The sequence below is a fragment of the Colletotrichum graminicola genome, assembly GCF_000149035.1.
Source record: "Colletotrichum graminicola M1.001 genomic scaffold supercont1.39, whole genome shotgun sequence".
Taxonomy (NCBI): domain Eukaryota; kingdom Fungi; phylum Ascomycota; class Sordariomycetes; order Glomerellales; family Glomerellaceae; genus Colletotrichum; species Colletotrichum graminicola.
The window spans coordinates 65,214-82,455 of record NW_007361043.1 but is presented as its reverse complement, the minus strand read 5'-3'; the positions used below and the strand labels follow the sequence as shown (position 1 = coordinate 82,455).

At 52.5% G+C, this 17,242-nt stretch overlaps 8 protein-coding genes across 8 annotated transcripts; 6 read left to right on the top strand and 2 right to left on the bottom strand.

Annotated features, from left to right (window-relative positions):
• Positions 1–2,433: 2,433 nt before the first annotated feature.
• Positions 2,434–3,150, top strand: GLRG_08414 (uncharacterized protein; the record flags this gene model as incomplete). Its single annotated transcript, XM_008099099.1, has 1 exon — positions 2,434–3,150. The coding sequence occupies one exon, from the start codon at positions 2,434–2,436 to the stop codon at positions 3,148–3,150; it is 717 nt and encodes a 238-aa protein (XP_008097290.1).
• A 237-nt stretch (positions 3,151–3,387) lies between these two features.
• GLRG_08413 (uncharacterized protein) lies at positions 3,388–4,170 on the top strand (the record flags this gene model as incomplete). Its single annotated transcript, XM_008099098.1, has 1 exon — positions 3,388–4,170. The coding sequence occupies one exon, from the start codon at positions 3,388–3,390 to the stop codon at positions 4,168–4,170; it is 783 nt and encodes a 260-aa protein (XP_008097289.1).
• Positions 4,171–5,075: 905 nt separating this feature from the next.
• GLRG_08412 (uncharacterized protein) lies at positions 5,076–6,601 on the top strand (the record flags this gene model as incomplete). Its single annotated transcript, XM_008099097.1, has 5 exons — positions 5,076–5,103; positions 5,174–5,305; positions 5,378–5,899; positions 5,956–6,132; positions 6,192–6,601. 5 exons carry the CDS (start codon positions 5,076–5,078, stop codon positions 6,599–6,601), a joined length of 1,269 nt encoding a protein of 422 aa, XP_008097288.1.
• Positions 6,602–7,568: 967 nt separating this feature from the next.
• GLRG_08411 (uncharacterized protein) lies at positions 7,569–8,684 on the top strand (the record flags this gene model as incomplete). Its single annotated transcript, XM_008099096.1, has 1 exon — positions 7,569–8,684. The coding sequence occupies one exon, from the start codon at positions 7,569–7,571 to the stop codon at positions 8,682–8,684; it is 1,116 nt and encodes a 371-aa protein (XP_008097287.1).
• Positions 8,685–8,788: 104 nt separating this feature from the next.
• Positions 8,789–9,978, bottom strand: GLRG_08410 (RING finger domain-containing protein; the record flags this gene model as incomplete). Its single annotated transcript, XM_008099095.1, has 3 exons — positions 8,789–9,319; positions 9,382–9,917; positions 9,969–9,978. The coding sequence occupies 3 exons, from the start codon at positions 9,976–9,978 to the stop codon at positions 8,789–8,791; spliced, it is 1,077 nt and encodes a 358-aa protein (XP_008097286.1).
• A 658-nt stretch (positions 9,979–10,636) lies between these two features.
• GLRG_08409 (acyltransferase) lies at positions 10,637–11,918 on the top strand (the record flags this gene model as incomplete). Its single annotated transcript, XM_008099094.1, has 4 exons — positions 10,637–10,835; positions 10,919–10,937; positions 11,008–11,112; positions 11,177–11,918. 4 exons carry the CDS (start codon positions 10,637–10,639, stop codon positions 11,916–11,918), a joined length of 1,065 nt encoding a protein of 354 aa, XP_008097285.1.
• A 411-nt stretch (positions 11,919–12,329) lies between these two features.
• GLRG_08408 (uncharacterized protein) lies at positions 12,330–13,354 on the bottom strand (the record flags this gene model as incomplete). Its single annotated transcript, XM_008099093.1, has 2 exons — positions 12,330–13,226; positions 13,286–13,354. 2 exons carry the CDS (start codon positions 13,352–13,354, stop codon positions 12,330–12,332), a joined length of 966 nt encoding a protein of 321 aa, XP_008097284.1.
• A 1,597-nt stretch (positions 13,355–14,951) lies between these two features.
• On the top strand, positions 14,952–16,656 carry GLRG_08407 (heat shock protein; the record flags this gene model as incomplete). Its single annotated transcript, XM_008099092.1, has 5 exons — positions 14,952–15,117; positions 15,179–15,489; positions 15,537–15,690; positions 15,878–16,010; positions 16,068–16,656. The coding sequence occupies 5 exons, from the start codon at positions 14,952–14,954 to the stop codon at positions 16,654–16,656; spliced, it is 1,353 nt and encodes a 450-aa protein (XP_008097283.1).
• Positions 16,657–17,242: the final 586 nt, after the last annotated feature.

Here is a 17,242-nt window from a genome sequence, read left to right as displayed (position 1 = left end):
TCTCTGAGGAAACAACGCACTATCGATACCACGAAAAACCTGTCAGTGATTGCAGCGGCGGTTGCCGTTTTTCATGATTGAGTCTATTCCTTAGAGACGTGCTAGGAAGTTGCCGCTGGGTATGCGCGAACACTAGGCTGCACAGCGAGCTATCCATCAGAGAGCAGGTACTTGACATGATTAGTGTACTAAAACTACACAAGACCGACCTACCTACGTGCAAGAGTCTACCAGGTACACTATAGGTACAGCCAACATGGTTGATGGATAGGTAGGTAGCACGACAAGCAAGAGAGATAGGGTCAGACATGTCTCGGGCATCTCAAAAGTTGGCGCGTCAAGAACCACTCTGCCATCTTATCCATCAAGAATTATAGACTGCAGCAACATTGGCCCCCATACACAGGCGAGGCTCGTGCCCCAACGCTGTCTTTGAATCTTGGGTTTGCATGTGTCCGAAAGTCTGGCGTGGTGTCCAATTGTCAGACGAAACGCCGCCGGCGGCTCGCGCTCACCACTGCAACCTCCAATCACTACATACCTCCTTCGAGAGCAACGTGAGATGAGGCACTCACCATAATGCGCACACACACACACACACACACACACACAAGTACTCTTGGGGAGGTATTTGCCTGCCCCGAGGATACTCATGGCTTGCCGGAACGGATGCCCCCATTCATCCCCTTGTACGGCACAATGGGGCGTTTAATAAGGCCAGCACTCCTTGGCTTGCCCCGAAGCATGGGATACCACAGGCACACGTGTAGGGAATCGGGAGTGGGAAGGCCACCACGGGGCCTGGAACATGTAGGGTACACTCTGTACCTACCTACCTACCTACCTAGCTAGGTATAGGTACTACGTAGGCGCGTAGGCACCCAGGGTGCCCAGGGCACCCAAGGGTATGTGACATGGGTGAAGACGTTAGTGGGATTCCATGACAGATCCCGTTGCACTGTCCCGGCACCCAAGTCCGAGCTGGTAGGGTACCTAGATAGGGAAAGTTCGGTCCCCAATACGATACACTTTTCCTGGGTATCTCCGTCCGAATCAATAGGTGTTCCTCCACATTTCCAAGGTGCCCACATCCACCGTGCGTCTTGCGTCAAGCATGCTAATGCAAGCCTCACCAATTCCTCCTCTCCAGATGCCCAAGTGCTGTCTCTCGGTGGACGATACTGTGTAACTGTACCCGTCTCTTCCGGCACTCCTCCTCGCTCATATTCGTCACAACGCTATCTTATACGGTACTCTTACTTTGCCTTACATCCATCTTCCTTGGATCGTCGTCAACCGCCCCCCTCTCTCCGATTAGTAACCGGAAGACAAGTTGAGCAAACTGGCAAGTTGACAGTTCGACATTCCAAAACAGAAGAAGAAGAAGAAGAAGAAGAAGAAGAAGAGAACACTCTAACTTTGAGCCGGCTTGCTTGTTGCCCTTCTATTCATCAATCCTCCAGCCTGTCTCACAGTCCGATCGAACGACTCGGTTGCCTTGTCCCACCCTGACCCTAGTGTAGTGTCATTTGGATCCGCGACGGGAGCTCCCACGCCCACGCCCACGCCCGCGTCCCCCTCTCACTCAGTCGCTGAACTCAACTTTGTTACCAACCTCGTCCTGTCATTTTTCTTTTTGTCAAAGCCCCCCGCGCAAGTAGTGCGCGAGTCTGGGACAGCTCCCAAACCTCCGCACTCCGCCCTCCCCTCTGACGACTACGGATACCTTGTGCAGTAAACTGCTGTCACACATCATATTTCGTGGCCCCCCTCCCCAGGAGTAGCTGTTGCGGGTCCTCCTCGATCCATTCTTTTCCCTCCCGTCGATTTGGTCTCGTCCGCCTTTTCTCACATCTCAACCGCAGACACATCGGGAAACATAGAGTCGCCTGTCCTTTCTCAATACGACTCTCCACCTGCGTCTGCCCCATTTCTCTGTCGCGGAGTTGAGCACTCGGGGCTTGCATGGCAATCCACGACCTCTCTTGCCTCTCGTGATGGGCTGTACGTATCAACAGCATCGTCCACCCTTGGTTCACCCAAAGATATCCATCACTTCCAATCATCATTCTGCGTCTTGGTTTCTCGAAGAGGGCAAGGCCGTGTCTTCTAGGCCCCCATTGCGAGAATGGTCTATTGTGGGAAGGCCTCTCAGGGCTGTCAGAACTGCCGAATTCGTCGTATCAAGGTGTGTACCATTACGCCCACAATGCACTAAACGTTATGTTGGAGCAAGTTGCCGCGCCGCTGCTCTACCTAGCACTGTCTCTTCTTCCAGTTTTTTTTATTTTTTATTTTTACCTCGCCAACGAGTTAAAGCTGAATTTTAGTTGACAATGTTCTTATTTGTAGTGCGACAAGGTGAATCCTGAGTGCTCACAATGCATCCGCGTTGGCAAGAAATGCCCTGGCTATCGAGACCAACTCTCACTGATGTTCCGCGATGAGAGCACCAAAGTCATCAAGAAAGCTCACGCCCAATGGGGTGTGTCTGACGGACCTGATAACGAGCAGATACAGGCTTCTGCGTCGAATGCCCCTTCGCCGCCTGCTTCTTCTCCAGTTTACAGCCAAAGGAGTACGCCAAACAGCACGAGGACCGCATCACGATCGAATGTTGCAGCCGCGCTTTTGCCATTGCCAATACCAAATACCGCACCCTTCGCCCCGCCACCTTTATCAAGCAGCCGTTCTTCAGGTTCTACGTCTCCGCCAGTGCTACCAGTCATCAAACAAGAAATCCGCGAGTCGACCCCGCCAACTCTGCACATCGGCCCCACCCTCGAGGAGCAAGGCATACAGTTTTACGTCAACCGCTATTTGATCGGACACCCGGATGAACCAAAGTCGGGACAGGACCTGGCTACACAAGGTTGGGTATGGCACCCAGCAGTGCAGGACGTTATGTGCGCTGTAGGGCTTGCCGGGCTGTACAACTTGACTGGCAATGTGGAAATGATGGCTACTGCGCGAGAGAAATACGGCTCGGCTCTTCGACAAACCGGAAAGCTCATCCGACCTCCGCATACTCCCAGCATAGATGTAACAATGAGATCCGTTGTCGCACTTGCCATGTTCGAGGTCGGTTACTGCCTTCCCGTGACCTCTCAACTACTCATGGTCACCGTTGCTGTTACGCCTGACAACTAACCTGAGCCACTGGCTGTCTAGGTTGTCAAAGGGACTCATCACTCCACTAACACCGTTCACGCCCACGTTATGGGCGGAGCGGCTCTGATGAGAAGCTGGTGCCCGATGCCCAGTGTGCCTTTTGCGGGTTTCAGGGCATTGCTCCAGTTGTGCTACTCAATGGTAAGATACGCCTTGCACTCTTTAATCTCCCGGGTCTAGCTCATTCTGTAGTTTATACCTCTTCACGTTGCGGGCATGCCGATGCCCCCGGATTTTTACGACTGGGTATCGTACGGCTCACAGCTACAAATCCCTATTGATCGACCATCCACAGACTTGGCAGTTCTCATCGCTCGCTTTGTCGAAATCTCGTCGATGATTCACAGCCATGTCATTAGTGACGGAAAACCAAAAACAGTCAACGTACTTCAGCAGCTACTGGATCTCGACTCCGACCTGGCATCATGGGAGAATGCCCTGGAAGGAGCCTGGCTATACGAAACTATCCACGCCACTCACCTGCCCCCCAAAGCGGTTTTTAAGGGTGAATACCATAAGTATCACGACGTCTGGACCGCCCGCATCTGGAACTACTACCGCTGGGCGCGAGTTCTGGTGAACCAGAACGTGCTGGACTTGGCGAACAAGAACCCAATCTCCAGTCTTTCACTTGTATCGGCTGCCGCACGTGACAACTTCCTCGCGAATATTCGAAGACTGGCAAGAGACACGCTTGTAAGTGCGCCGACCCATTGGCGACACCCGTCCCTCGACGGGCAGGCGCAGATAAAAGTTGAAAGTCCCGGCGGAGGTGGATCCGGATCAGCAGGACTGCCGGCATTGCTGTTTCATTTAAAGGTGGCTGGCTGCGCTCCTGGAGTTCCCAGGGAATATTGGGAGTGGGCTTTGGGCGTCATACAGACAATCTGGGGTGACATGGGTATGCTACATGCGCGATCCATGATGGAGGCCATGCGGGCGCACGAAGACACGGTGCTCAGATCTAGCGCGGCAGGAATACTGGCGGATGACTGGTAAGAATTGGAAGAAAGGATCAATGGAAAAGCAGGCGCATTCGGCATGCGCATTTGGACTGGAAAGGTTCCGTGATGGACCAAGGTCCCGGTGTACCGGAGTAGCAGCAGCAACAGCAACTAGGTTATGGCTGTGTGATACCATCGTTTCCAGCGGCTTTAGAAATGCATTGAAATCAGGTTGGACGGAGAAAATTGGGATAAGGCAATATGGCGATAAAATTCAATGTAGGCACAGCCAACCTTGTATAACGATGAAGGACTCCTGTACAACTCACAAAAATGTTTAATTCAAACTCGACCACGGGAGTCAATGGCGTTTAAAGCAAACCATGTGACTTGACTGAGCGGTATATCCTAGTCCTTCGGATGTCATTCTGTTCTTTTCTGCTGTTTTCTCAAGGTTACGACCTATTTTTCATATGTTGGCGAATTCAATGCTGGTATTACATAGCAACGGAAGGTGGGATGTCAAAACAGTGCGTAGTATAGATACATCGGTACCTCATACGGTACGTATGTTCCGTGAATGGGCCTATAGGCTTTCTTTCAGCTGTGGAGACCGGCGACTTCTACGCGTGACTCTAGCCACGGTCCTCCACCCACCAGATGAAGGCAACAGGACGATACTCGACTACCACGCTCGACCAGGGCTCGGCGTATCGCAAACTATTATCATACATCTCCGATGACATATCTCAATCGCGGCTCAAACCTTCTGTCATGAAGTGACACCCTGTCAGACCGAGATCAACCGCCGGACTTCGACGGCCTGCGCGTCTCCTGTCACTGCAGTGGCCCTTCGCCACATACCCCTTCTCTTGCCATCGACATTACTTACCACCGCTGCGTAAACAAGGGTAGTCACTAAACTGCTGAGTTCGTTGGGTGTAACATACCATAGGCACTATGGCAACCGTCTCGGATTCCAAAAAGAGTAACGCGCTTTATCTCTTGCTTCACGCTGGCATAGGTCTGCATTCACTAATTCGCGGATGCGCATACAGATGATGAGCAGACGATCAAGGTCGCATCGAAGAAGGATCCCAAGAATAAACCTGATGGTCCCATAAAGCTAAAGAAACCCGCCCCGAAATACAACAAGCCTGGAAACTGGAGAGAAGGGAGTATTGTTGAAGGTAAGGTCTCAACAATTGCATATGGTATACTATGTGCCCTCCTGTGGACTAACGGTTGCGCCGCCACACCAGAAGACAAGAAGTCGAAAAAAGACGGTTCCCCAACGATTTCTGTCGCCTCCCCTGGGCCGGTGGTAAACCCACTCGATGACAGCGCCCGCGAAGCCTTCGCGACAGGTAGACCGCTCGAGGACACACCCGATCTGCAGCAATGCAAGCACTGCAAGAAGAGCATTCTTAAGACGGCTGCCAAAGCCCACATCGCGCAGTGTCTCAAGTTAAAAAAGGAGAAGGCTCAGCGCAAGAAAGAGGCGAGAGAAGCACGTGAAAGGGCCAAAGAGGCTGCACGAGAAGAAGAGGCCAGGAAAGCAGACGAAGATGCCGACGGCAAGGGCGAAGACGATAGTGAAGTTGATGAAGATGGGGCCGAAAAAAAAGCTGTTGGCAGCAAGACCACGAAAAAGGCCGCTGGCAAGAAGACCGATGGTGACACTGGAAAGGGCAAGAAGCGCAAGGCAGATGGAGATGCCGAGAAAGGACCCAAGCAGAAGAAGAAGAAGGAAGAGCCCAAGCCAAAAGCTCCTAAACCAAAAGGTAGGAGATACAGGCACGCCGATGTGACAAGTTATTGTATGCTGACCAAGTTGCAGGCCCCGTCGATGTCGAACGGCAATGCGGTGTCCTGTTACCCAATGGACAGCCATGCGCGAGATCACTCACGTGTAAGAGTCATAGCATGGGGGCAAAACGTGCCGTCGCGGGACGGTCTCTACCGTACGATATGCTTTTGGCGGCGTATCAGAAGAAGAATCAGGCTAAACAGCAAAGTACGTTGTGCACCACAGCGCCTCAAAAACCAGCCCAATTACTAACATCGCTTCTACAGAGGCTGCTCTCGATGCCAACGCTCCACTGGAAGACGAAGACGAGGCCAACGCCGGACCGGTCGACTCGGATGAGGAGACGGCCGCTGTCATGAGTGCATTGGCGCATTGGAAACCGCAGCCCGTGGTACCACAACCACTCCTTAACCCGATCAAAAGGCAGTACCAGCTTGCACGTCTACATGAGCAGCTGCAGATGGCGACTAACGGCGGCCGAACAAACATTTTCAAAGTGAACGGTTTCGGTGCGCAGAGGCTGCCTCTCGGCCACCCAGGCTTCATGGACACAGAAGACGCACCGGGAGAGCCTGACACGGCGGATGTGAACTTTGGAGGTGTTCGCAGATCCTCAAGCTTCAGCATGCAAAGCCAGCCGCCACAACGAAGGCCATCCGTGACAAGCAGAGCCTGATACAGCGCGCCTCAGGTTATAAGAGGGACCACGAGCGTGAATTGACGAAACAACAGTTTGAAGGGTATGAGGAGGCCCACGGTCTCGTGCATTTAGAAGGAAAGGGAGAGCGGGAGGCAGGCGTCATAGGGGGCTATTCTTTTTCGCCCCTTCCTCGCCGGCGGTATACCAACTGATTGCGATAGGAATTATGGAGGCAGCGGCGTTTGGTGATTGCATTTTTAGCTCTCAGTTGCTGGGAATAAGGTATGGTTGAGGAAAGCGAAAGTTTTTAACCGATATGGGCTTCAGATGTAGCCGTCAGGATCGCTAGGTGCCTTACAGCAGACGGGCACCTAGGGGTCGTGTAGACCTTGTCAACATTGAAAAGGCAGCTAGTGAAGACATATAATCCTGGCCGTGTGGAATTGACATGTGGACGCAGACCGCCAGCATCTTGTTCATATGCTTGAGACTACCGACCCGAGTAGGTAGTAAAGCCACAAAGCTATCAGGTGAGCAGGTGGATCGCCCCCTCCCAAAGCTCAGCCCCGGCTGCGGGCCAGCGCAGTCTGAAGCACGCTACGATGACGACATTGCATTTTTACCCCGGATTTTGTGCAATGATGACCATCAGCCAGCCCGGCTGCCGACCACCGCCCGAACTAGCTGACCTCGGCACGATATACTCATTCCCTCCTCTCGCAATCGCCGCCTTCGCGGCTCTTGTCGACTGCCGTTGCTCTTGTCACATGTCACCTGGTCCATCCTGCACAGCGAGCGCGCTACTTTGCATTGCAATACAATAATCGTCGAGTGGGTTTAATTCAATCGCTGTGTTTGTTTGTCTCGTTGGATCCCCTCGTCTCTGTGTGGACTGCACTTTCGGCTCCTTGCACCACAGCCCTTGTTGCTAATTGCCAGTCGGACCCAATACATTCTGTCCCAAGACCCCTCGAAGGGTTATTCTCCCCACACAATCTTCACGATGGCACCTGTCGGTGTTCTTGAGGCCCTGGGCCACGCCCTCGCTGGTGCGACCGGCACAGCCTTGTCGACGGCTGCAGTCTATCCCCTCGACCTCGTTACCACACGCCTCAAGGTCCAGCGCCATTTACGGAGGGAAAATGCCATTTCTGAGAAGGACCAGTATCGCGGCGTCTTCCATGCGCTCAAGGTCATTTCCTCGCAGGAAGGCGGCATATCGAGCCTTTACACGGGCATCGCTCAGGACGTGTTCAAGTCCATCGCGGATTCGTTTCTCTTCTTCCTCTTTTACCAGTACTTTCGGGATGCTCGTCGTCGTTCACGCGGCAGGAGGTTACCTGTCATGGACGAGCTGGCTATCGGCGCATTGGCCGGCGCCTGCGCGCGAGGTTGCACGACGCCTATCGCCAACGTCGTGGCGAGGAAGCAAACATCAGCCATGTTCGAAGCCAATACGGATGACGAGAACGCGTCTGTTTGGAAGATTCTTTCTTCTATTGGCGCCGAAAACGGCATAGCTGGGCTATGGGCCGGGTATTCCGCCTCCTTGCTGCTAACCATCAATCCGAGCATTACATTTTTTCTGAACGAACAGCTAGGGAAGACCCTTCTCCCGGATTCAGACGAGACCTCGCACAGCACACAAACCACTTTTCTTCTGGCTGCCGCCAGCAAATCTATCGCAACCATCATCAGCTATCCCCTGCAAACTGCCAAGGCTAGGCTTCAGATGCGCGGGTCCGGCAACGCTTCGCCGCATAGGAGCACCAGTAATTCGGACACACCCTCCATTTCGGAATCCAGGAAGGGACCACAAAGTCCAATTTCCGTTAACGAGATGAGCGGCGCTCTGAGTGGACTCAAGAAGCTGGTCGACGATAGCGTCATCGCCATCGTACTATCCATTGCGAGGACTGAGGGAATATTGGCGTTATATGCTGGTATCCAGGGTGAAGTGCTCAAGAGCTTCTTTAGCCACGGGCTGACCATGGTGTCAAAAGGCATTATCCACAAATTTGTCATTCGTCTGGGCATATTGCTGTTGTCCTTGTCACAGGGGCAGTCGCGCAGGGTTAAGTTGCAACGTCTCCGTCAGGCATTTCTTAGACTTCGATGAAGAAGATACTGCCCAGCACTTGTTACGCTGGATGCCCGCTGCCTCACCTCACCACTATGCAACTCTGTGGACAAATACGTATTGGCTAGGTGGGGCAGCAAGACTCAGCACTGAAAGGCAACACCGCTTTTCTCAACCTTACTTGCGCCCCTTGCGGAAAACCCTGTACCCTCTGATCTGAGCTCGATCAGTCCGGCGAACTCCTGTTTGCGCTGCTTATGCTTGCCATCCGAGGGGCTCGCCGTCAGGCGGGCATCGCAAACGTAGCAAGTGTTTTCTTGAGGCAGAACGTCGCTGCCTTTGACAGGAGCCATGAACTTGGCAGCACAGTTTCGGCAGATGACATGGCCGCATTTCTCGGCCAGCAGAGGCCGTGATGCGTTACCAAGCGTCTTTACGCACGAGGGACATATACGCCTGTTGCTGTTCGTCTTGGAATCGGGCTCTTCTTTGAAGTTGAGAGTGATCAGGGATTTCAGGGAGTAGGGATGCTGCAAACTGTTGGGCGAAGCCGGACAAATGGGCGCAAGCTTGATGTTCTTAGGAAGAGCTTCCACGCCTGCCACTTTGCGAGCCGCTTCGGCACCAGGCGTTTGCGACGGTGTCCAGAAAGAAGGCAATTTTTCCTTGGGTGCCTGGAAGAGAGTTAGCGTCGTTGTTATCTCGCACAGCAGCCCTTTGGCAAATCCGACCGAACCTTTTCCTCATTAATAAACTTCTGTGCCTTGGCGCGATCTTCCTTTGCGATTCTTTCTAGCTCGTCTTGGTCCAAAATGAACTTTCTCTTGGTGACCTGCATCGCCGTAGATTTGGCGTCAGTTCTTGGTCCGCCATCATCTTTTGACGCTAGACCAGACGAAGACGATACCGGTGCAGATGATGACGGGCTAATCCCCGCCTGAGTCTTTTCGAATTCCTTTATGGCGCGCTCTTGAGCTTCAACGTCTTGACGGGCCTGGGCTTCCAGCATCTCTTGCTCCGCCTTCTCCCGCGCTCGCACCAAGCGCTTGATCTCCTTCTTTTGCGCCAGGAGGTTAGCCACCGCACACTCACGACAAAATATGTCACCATGACTGCACGAAACAGGGTCTCTTGCGATCTCTAGGCAGAGGTAGCAAGAACCAAACGGGAGGAAGGAGTCACGAGACAAGCGTGCCGAGGTTGATGCCCATGCAGCCTTGGCCATATCACGCTCGTAGGAGGTGAAGACGCTGCGTGACGTATTTCGTTTGCCTGAGACTCGTTAGATTGATGTACACGAGTTTCCTGGAATTTTGAGCCTACTGTGTGCCATGGCTGTCGTGGTTCAGGTTGTGGACAACCAACTCTTCTTTGAAATTTGATTTATGGTGCAAACCAATTGATGATAGTAGTTCTGAAAATCGGATTCTCAAAGATCAATCTCGGTCTCCTGATTGATAGCTGTACATTTCGACAAGCAGGTGTGAGATGAACGAAGTCCCTTAGGTATGGGAAGATTGCGAGCAAGGAGAGTTAGGGAGGTACCTCCGCGCTTGAAGTAAACCGGAAAGCGGCCCCAGAGCGACAAGGGTGAGACATCCTGTCCCATGCACTCCAGCGAATATGCATTTAATGTATACTGATTACACCCTTAGGGAAATAGCCATTATAGAGTGATCCACCGGTTTGTTGAGACGCCATGGAAGCATTTTTCTATCTTCGGGTTATGTTTCCATCGACAAACCCTTCAGAAAGCCAGTGGCTTCTGCCATAATCCGCTTGTTGTTACTGCACGGCGCTTGAAATATTTAGATGCTTTTTCTGTCACAAGAAATTTGCATTTTGTCATTGGTCTGAAGTGGTGGGCTTCATGACGCGGTCCGGCGGTCCAATCGCCTAGTCTATCACTGTCACTCGGTTTTCCTCTCTCCCTTTCACTCATTTCAGCAGCCCGCATAGAACAACGAGCCTGCCTTTCACTCAAAACAAAAATGACCGCCTCGGAAGCACGGCCAGATCAACCGAGTTTGCCATGGCGGATAGCATCAGCGGCCATCATGGGCCTTACAGGCGCTATTTCACGGGCTTTTCTGCATGGCCTCAACGACGTTCAAACAGAAGGCCTTCCTCAGTTTCTCGATCTGTTGGACAAGCGTCGGCCTGGGGCTCCTGAGCGTGGTCTTATCACCGGTACGGCTGCGAACTCTCGTTTCTCTTGAAGTATACCAGTACCAAAAGAAGCCATCGCTGACCACCTCTCTTGCCAATCGCAGTCTCGAACCATATCAGTGTGTGAGTTTCCTTCATCATGCTATATTTCTCCTTCGCGTATGTGTCTAGCTAATGCATCTCGGGCACACAGGCTAGACGATCCCCTCATATGGGGTGCTTTACCGCTTAAGTATAACTTTGCGCCGTTGAGCGCTCGATGGGGCCTCGGTGCTCATGACATTTGCTTCAAGAATGGGTATTTGACATTCCCTCATACCTCCAGACGTTGGACCAACTACACCTCCCTAACACTAGTCCAGCCTTTTCAAGTCATTCTTCAGCCTAGGTCAGGTCTTGCCGACATATCGTATGCTCCATTCACCCTACGGCGGTCTATTTCAACCGACAATGACCGAGGCGATCCGCCTCGTCTCCGGCCCTGGAGCCCTGTTCCCCTTGAAAAAGGCCTTCAGTGCCGGCAATAACGAGACTTTCGTGTCGCCGGTACATTACAGGAACAACCATAACGCATGGGTGCATGTGTTTCCTGAGGGATGTGTACATCAGCATCCGCAGCGGTCTCTCCGGTACTTCAAGTGGGGTATCTCCCGTTTAATCCTCGAATCCGACCCGGCTCCGCAGCTCGTTCCTATCTTCATCGACGGGCTCTCAGACATCATGCCAGAGAACAGGCAATGGCCGCGGTGGGCCCCACGCATCGGCGCCAAGATCCGCATTATTTACGGCGAGGCCCTGGAAGTGGGCGAGGCCTTTAGGGAGCAGCGGTCGAGGTGGAAGCGCTTGGTAGAGAAAGAGGAAGAAGCTTTGGGCAAGCGGCTGAACGTTGGCGAAGTGCCCGAATCACTCAAAAACCACCCTGAAGCCATCCAGCTACGGATAGAGGTCGCAAAGACTGTGAGGGACATGGTCCAGAGATTGAGATTGCGGGCGGGCTATCCTCACGATGATCCTGCGTATGCTCTCGCTGAGACATGGGAGCGCGACCCCAAGGGCAAGCAGTTTAAGAGCCCCGTGGACGACAGTCTGGTTCACAGAGAGTAACAAGGCGACTTTTCTCTCTCTATTTTATTCGTTGAGAAATTCATGTTAGATGGCTCCTCGCATAGACTGAGTGTCACATGTACATCTACTTCTACATTTTGTAAATCACCACATAGATCCATAGCATGGACTTTAAAATGCATTCATTACTACTTCTTTACGCTGATGGCGGAAAGTATAGTCATCTGATAGTCAATTCCGGTTCCACACCCAGCCCTAACCAATCGCAGTTTACAGGAACTCCCGAAATGCGCCCTGCCAAGTTTGCTGATGATGTCGTATACTTCATCGTCATGTTCTTATTCCTTGCTGTTGGTACGGATCATGCATCCTCATAACCATTTATACCGCCGGAAACCCCAAGACTGGATGACCGCCAAATCGTAAGTCGAAACAGCTTCTCTTGGAAGGTCAGTATGTCTCGTAAGACCCCTGTCCCGGGTAGGCTCTAGCTTGTGCTTGCAAAGCTTGCTGCTGATGCTGCTGCATGACGATATCGTTGAACCAAGGATGCTTGAGGGCTTCATGGGCGCTGATACGTAGTTCAGGGCGTAGCTGGAGCATCCGCTGAAGAAGGTCGATACCCGTCGGATCGATTTGGGGAAGAATCTGACGAAGATCCTGGGTGGCGTACATCTGGAACGTCGGCTTGTACTCGGGAAATTGGGTAACACCGGTCCAAGTGCGCTCGGTGGGTGTTCCCATGATACGAAAAATTCTGATAATTTGATCTTCATTCGTTGTGCCGGGGAACAACGGCCTGCCGGTGTACATCTCCGCCATGATACATCCTGCAGACCAGATATCGATGCTTGTGTTGTACGTCCTGCTTCCCAAGAGGACGTCGGGCGCACGATACCATAGCGTGACGACCTCATTGGAGAAGGTATTCACGGGAATGCCGAAGGCACGGGCCAGCCCGAAATCGCCAAGCTTGAGCTGTCCCTTGCCGTTAATGAGGAGATTCTGAGGCTTCAGATCTCGATGCAAAACCCTGTTCTGGTGGCAAAAGTCGATGCCTCTCAGGAGTTGGTACATGAATGACTTGATCTGGTGTGGCTTTAAGGCACCTCTGTCGCCATGGGTGTCCATATACTTCTTCAGATCACCATCCATATATTCGAAGACCAACATCAACTTGTTCTCGGTATGGATGACATCGTGGAGTGCGACAATGTTCTCGTGCTTGAGCTCCTTCATAAGTGAGATTTCTCGAATCGCAGTCGAGGGTGTGCCTTCTTCTGAGTCTAGGTGGATTTCTTTGAGTGCAACGAGCTCTCCCGTTTGCCGGTTTCGACCTTTGAAGACCTGCAAGTTGACGGTTAGCTACCAGGAAGGAGAATGTTGGGCAAGAGAGGAAAATGTACAGTTGCATATGTGCCTTCGCCGAGTTTCTCAAGCTGCTGAAACGAGCTCGGATGCCTTTTACCGTCCATGTCTGTTGTTGGATATGGGGGACGCTGTCGGCAGGTTGGAGTTAGTACTCGTCGTCTATGTCTCTATAAAGCAAGCTGATTCCTCTTCGACCAAGAGGAAGAAAGGGTATGTCGACGAGACGTATCGTGGGACGAAGCGCTGTGGCGATAGGGCGGTGACGAAAAGTCAAGACTGTGAATATTTTCCTAGGTAGTTCAATGGTTCGCGTCGGCGGATTGAATGATCAAGCGACAAGGCAGAGTGGCGGGAGATGCGGGTGAGGCGAGCGATTCAGCGTTCAACGTGGGATGGACGCAAATGGTGCGAATGCGGCGTGGGCTGGTTGGGTTGTACCTATGTCGGTTCGTAGGTAGGCACAACCATGCGGTTTACGTATGGGTACGTACCTTGGGGATTGATGTATCTATGCCTAAGTCAGACTGGCAAGTACATATTAGAAAGTGGGCGGAACGGGAGATTGTAGGTACATTTTCTTCACTAGATTGAGAGCAGTACTTTGTTGGTAAGGGAAGGCGCTGCTGCTAATTGAATAAATAAATAAAACGAAGGAAGGAGAACCGGTGTCAGGGAGGAGGGGCACCTTGGGTTGGAGGATTCTAGCCAGGTTCTCCAATCGCTGGGTGTGAAGGGACAACAGTCCAATGGGGGCATCTCAATGGGCCACCACCCAAGCCTACTAGTCTGGACTAGGGCACTGAGCGTCTAAAGTCCCCTACCTATGTAGGTAGTTAGCTTACTACAGTCTACAGGTAGGCAGGTATCTACCTAGGCAGTAGGTATATCCCCTCACGGCCCCCAAGTCCCCACTCACACCCCGCACTAGTACGGAAATGGTCACACGCTGCTGCCACTGGACCTCTTATCACCTTACCTTCCTGACCTCCCAGGAACCTTATCGCTAGCCCCCGCCATCTCTAGCGCCAACAGCATCACCGACTCGCCCACCGCGGCCTCACATCCACGCCAATCCCAACTGCATGCAAGGTGTCCGCTCGAATATCTGTCCGTCCTACCTCTACCTACCTATGTCAAACACTTCTCACAGCACGATCTTCTTCGCCGCTTTAACTTTCCACGAACTGATGATATCCTCCTTACGATATGCGACCTCTACCTGGTAGCAATGCGTTCGCAGGGAACGCTTCCTCGAGTGATGGAGCCTCGGACTGCTTCGCTTCTGCTTCACAGTCTACCGCCACGCAGATGTCTTTCATCCTCACCAACGAATCCACCATAGATTCCTCACTGACAACGCCGTGTTCTCTCGCTCCCCGAGTGCGCGACCAGCGGAAACATATCGCTCACACCATGCTTGGCGACATCTCCACCCCAAACCGTGAACTCAGTACTGCTCCACCTCCTACTGTCCCTCGTTCCACCTCCACATTGCCATCCCGTGATGCCTCGGCTCATCGATCAGTCCCTACAGCAAACGTGTCGCCGGGTATTTCTCAGACACCTCCGCCGCTACTTACATCTCAACCCATGACACCGATATTATACGGCGTATCTGGATCTTGTTCGGCTATCAGCAGCTCTTCATCTCGGCGCAATTCCTTGACTGGGTCATTGTCCGAATACCAGGAAAGCTTCGTCATGAGCGCATTTGGAGCCTCAGACCATGGCAAACCTCAGAGTGCCTACAGCGGCGAAGCTGCCCAGCAGTTTATTATGCCTACTATCAACGTTCCCAGCCGGAGACCCTTCACAGAAACCGGGAAAAGCCTTGGAAGGCTCAAAATCCTCTTGGCTGGCAGGTCAGGTACGAGCGACTGGTTGATTATTGCACCCGGATGTATCACTAATCAGATGTGATCTTTCAGGCCTAGGGAAAACCGCCTTGATCCGAGCGATAACCCAATCATGCTCTCACATTGTTCACGTCGATCCTACCATGCCGGTTGCGATGGCGTCCGCAGGCTTGCTACCGGCAAATACGCTACCCAATGATCCTCCTATTGTCCAGGGCACTTTCCAGATAACTGAGACCTTTGCCAGCACCAAGCCGTACCCACCTTGGTGGAAGGAATCGGTGCAAACAAGTTGTGTATCTGGCACTGGCAGTGTCGATGACACAATACTAGAAAGAAACATATGCCTGGTGGATACACCGGGCTACCAGGAAACATGCCGAGTACGCTATACAGATCGCCCCTAACATGTTGACGCTGACAAGAGTAGCCCGTGGATACCGTCGGTCAGGTTTCACAATACGTTGAATCTCATCTTCAGAAGAACCGCCTTGACGGTCTGGAGGATCCAGATGTCTTGAAAACAATTGGTGGAAGTGGCGGCTTACTTGTCGATGCCGTGCTCTACACAATACCAAGCTCAGGTCAGACTTGCCCCCCTTTCTTTCTAGGAACAGCTGCTGAAGCAGACTAAAGGCCTAACGCCAACGGACTTTCAATATATTCGTCAGTTGGATTCCCTTACGAATGTGATACCACTTCTCGCTCATGCTGATACCTTAACGCCGGAGCAAATCAAATCAAGCAAAGGGCACATCACTCAACAACTAGCTGAGGCAGGTCTCAGATTGTTCACTTTTGCTCCCACGACACCCAACGCGCAAGCACCAGATATATACGCCATATCGAGCGAGTTGGGGTCAGACCACGACGTTATGGACGCGAGTCTGCTCATGAGCTCTGAGTACGTGCAACCTCTTGTGATGACCGACCTTCCACGTTTGTTGGAACGTATATTCAGCGTAGACGGTGCAACATGGCTCCGTCATGCCGCTGCAACAAAGCTCTTGGGCTGGCGCCTTCGCCGTCCCAAGACCAGCAACAGTTCTGCAGGCCTTTCTCTGCAGACGGATGGATGTACGGAGAGGCGATTACTTCGCACCCGGACAGGGCCTTTGACACCGCTCACCATGAGCTGCGTGCCAAACTATGCTCGTTACGAGGAGAGGTTCTGCCGAGTACAGCTCAGTGACTGGGCAGCCGATCTGCAACGCAGCTTAGCCAATGAGAGGGCGATTCGGGAGAGGAGGGCGCGGGAACAGGCGGATATTTGGGTGAGGGAATCATGTCGGGATAGGCGTTCCGCCCCGGGCGTCAATGGCGGTACGGCTATGGCGTTGACGCTGACCCGGGGAGGGAGAGACCTTAGACGCTCTATTGGTAGTAGGAGGCACAGCACAGGCTCGGATCAAAACTGGGCGTTAGTGCGACGTCAGGACCCCTTAGGCTTGCTGCAGCTCAAGGCCGATTTCAAGTGGCAGAGCTGGAATACCTTGGAGATGGTTGGCGGTCTTGGGCTTATTGGGGGCCTAGCGTGGCTTTTCGTCTAAAGGGCCCGCGTTAATTACAGCTTGTTTGACTTGAGTGAGAGATTGGGTTACAAAGTGGTAAGGCAGCACCGACTCGGTACGGCACACTTGGAAACATTCAATGGTGTGTCGAATGGCCGATGCAGCAACCGTCTTTGATAGGATAACCAATACTCTGGATTTGGGTGTTTCTGCCCACTGCTAGTACTGTTGGTTGAGTCCGGGGTGTAGTAAATGGAGTTGAGGGGCAAAATAGCATAAACTTACGTCCAGCGACTAGCGACTCCATCATCATTATGCATGCTGCCCTGAGTGTTTGGCCTGCTCGCCACCCAACTCATTTTGCTTGTCTTCGTCTAATTTATACGGATACCGTGGAGCTAAATATGACCAAAAGCCAAGTAAAGTGCAGCGAAGGAACTGTCTGGGTTGTCAGGCCAAAAACACAAAATTAACGCAGCAAACTCGACGAGTGGTAGATTTGTAAATCCTCAGGCTGCATCTGTTCCTCCCACACGCTTGCATCGCTTTCTCAAGGTGATATTCTATCACAGGTCTGCACGGATCCGACCTGTGGGATGGTTGCAACCCATGGCCCCGCTAGTCG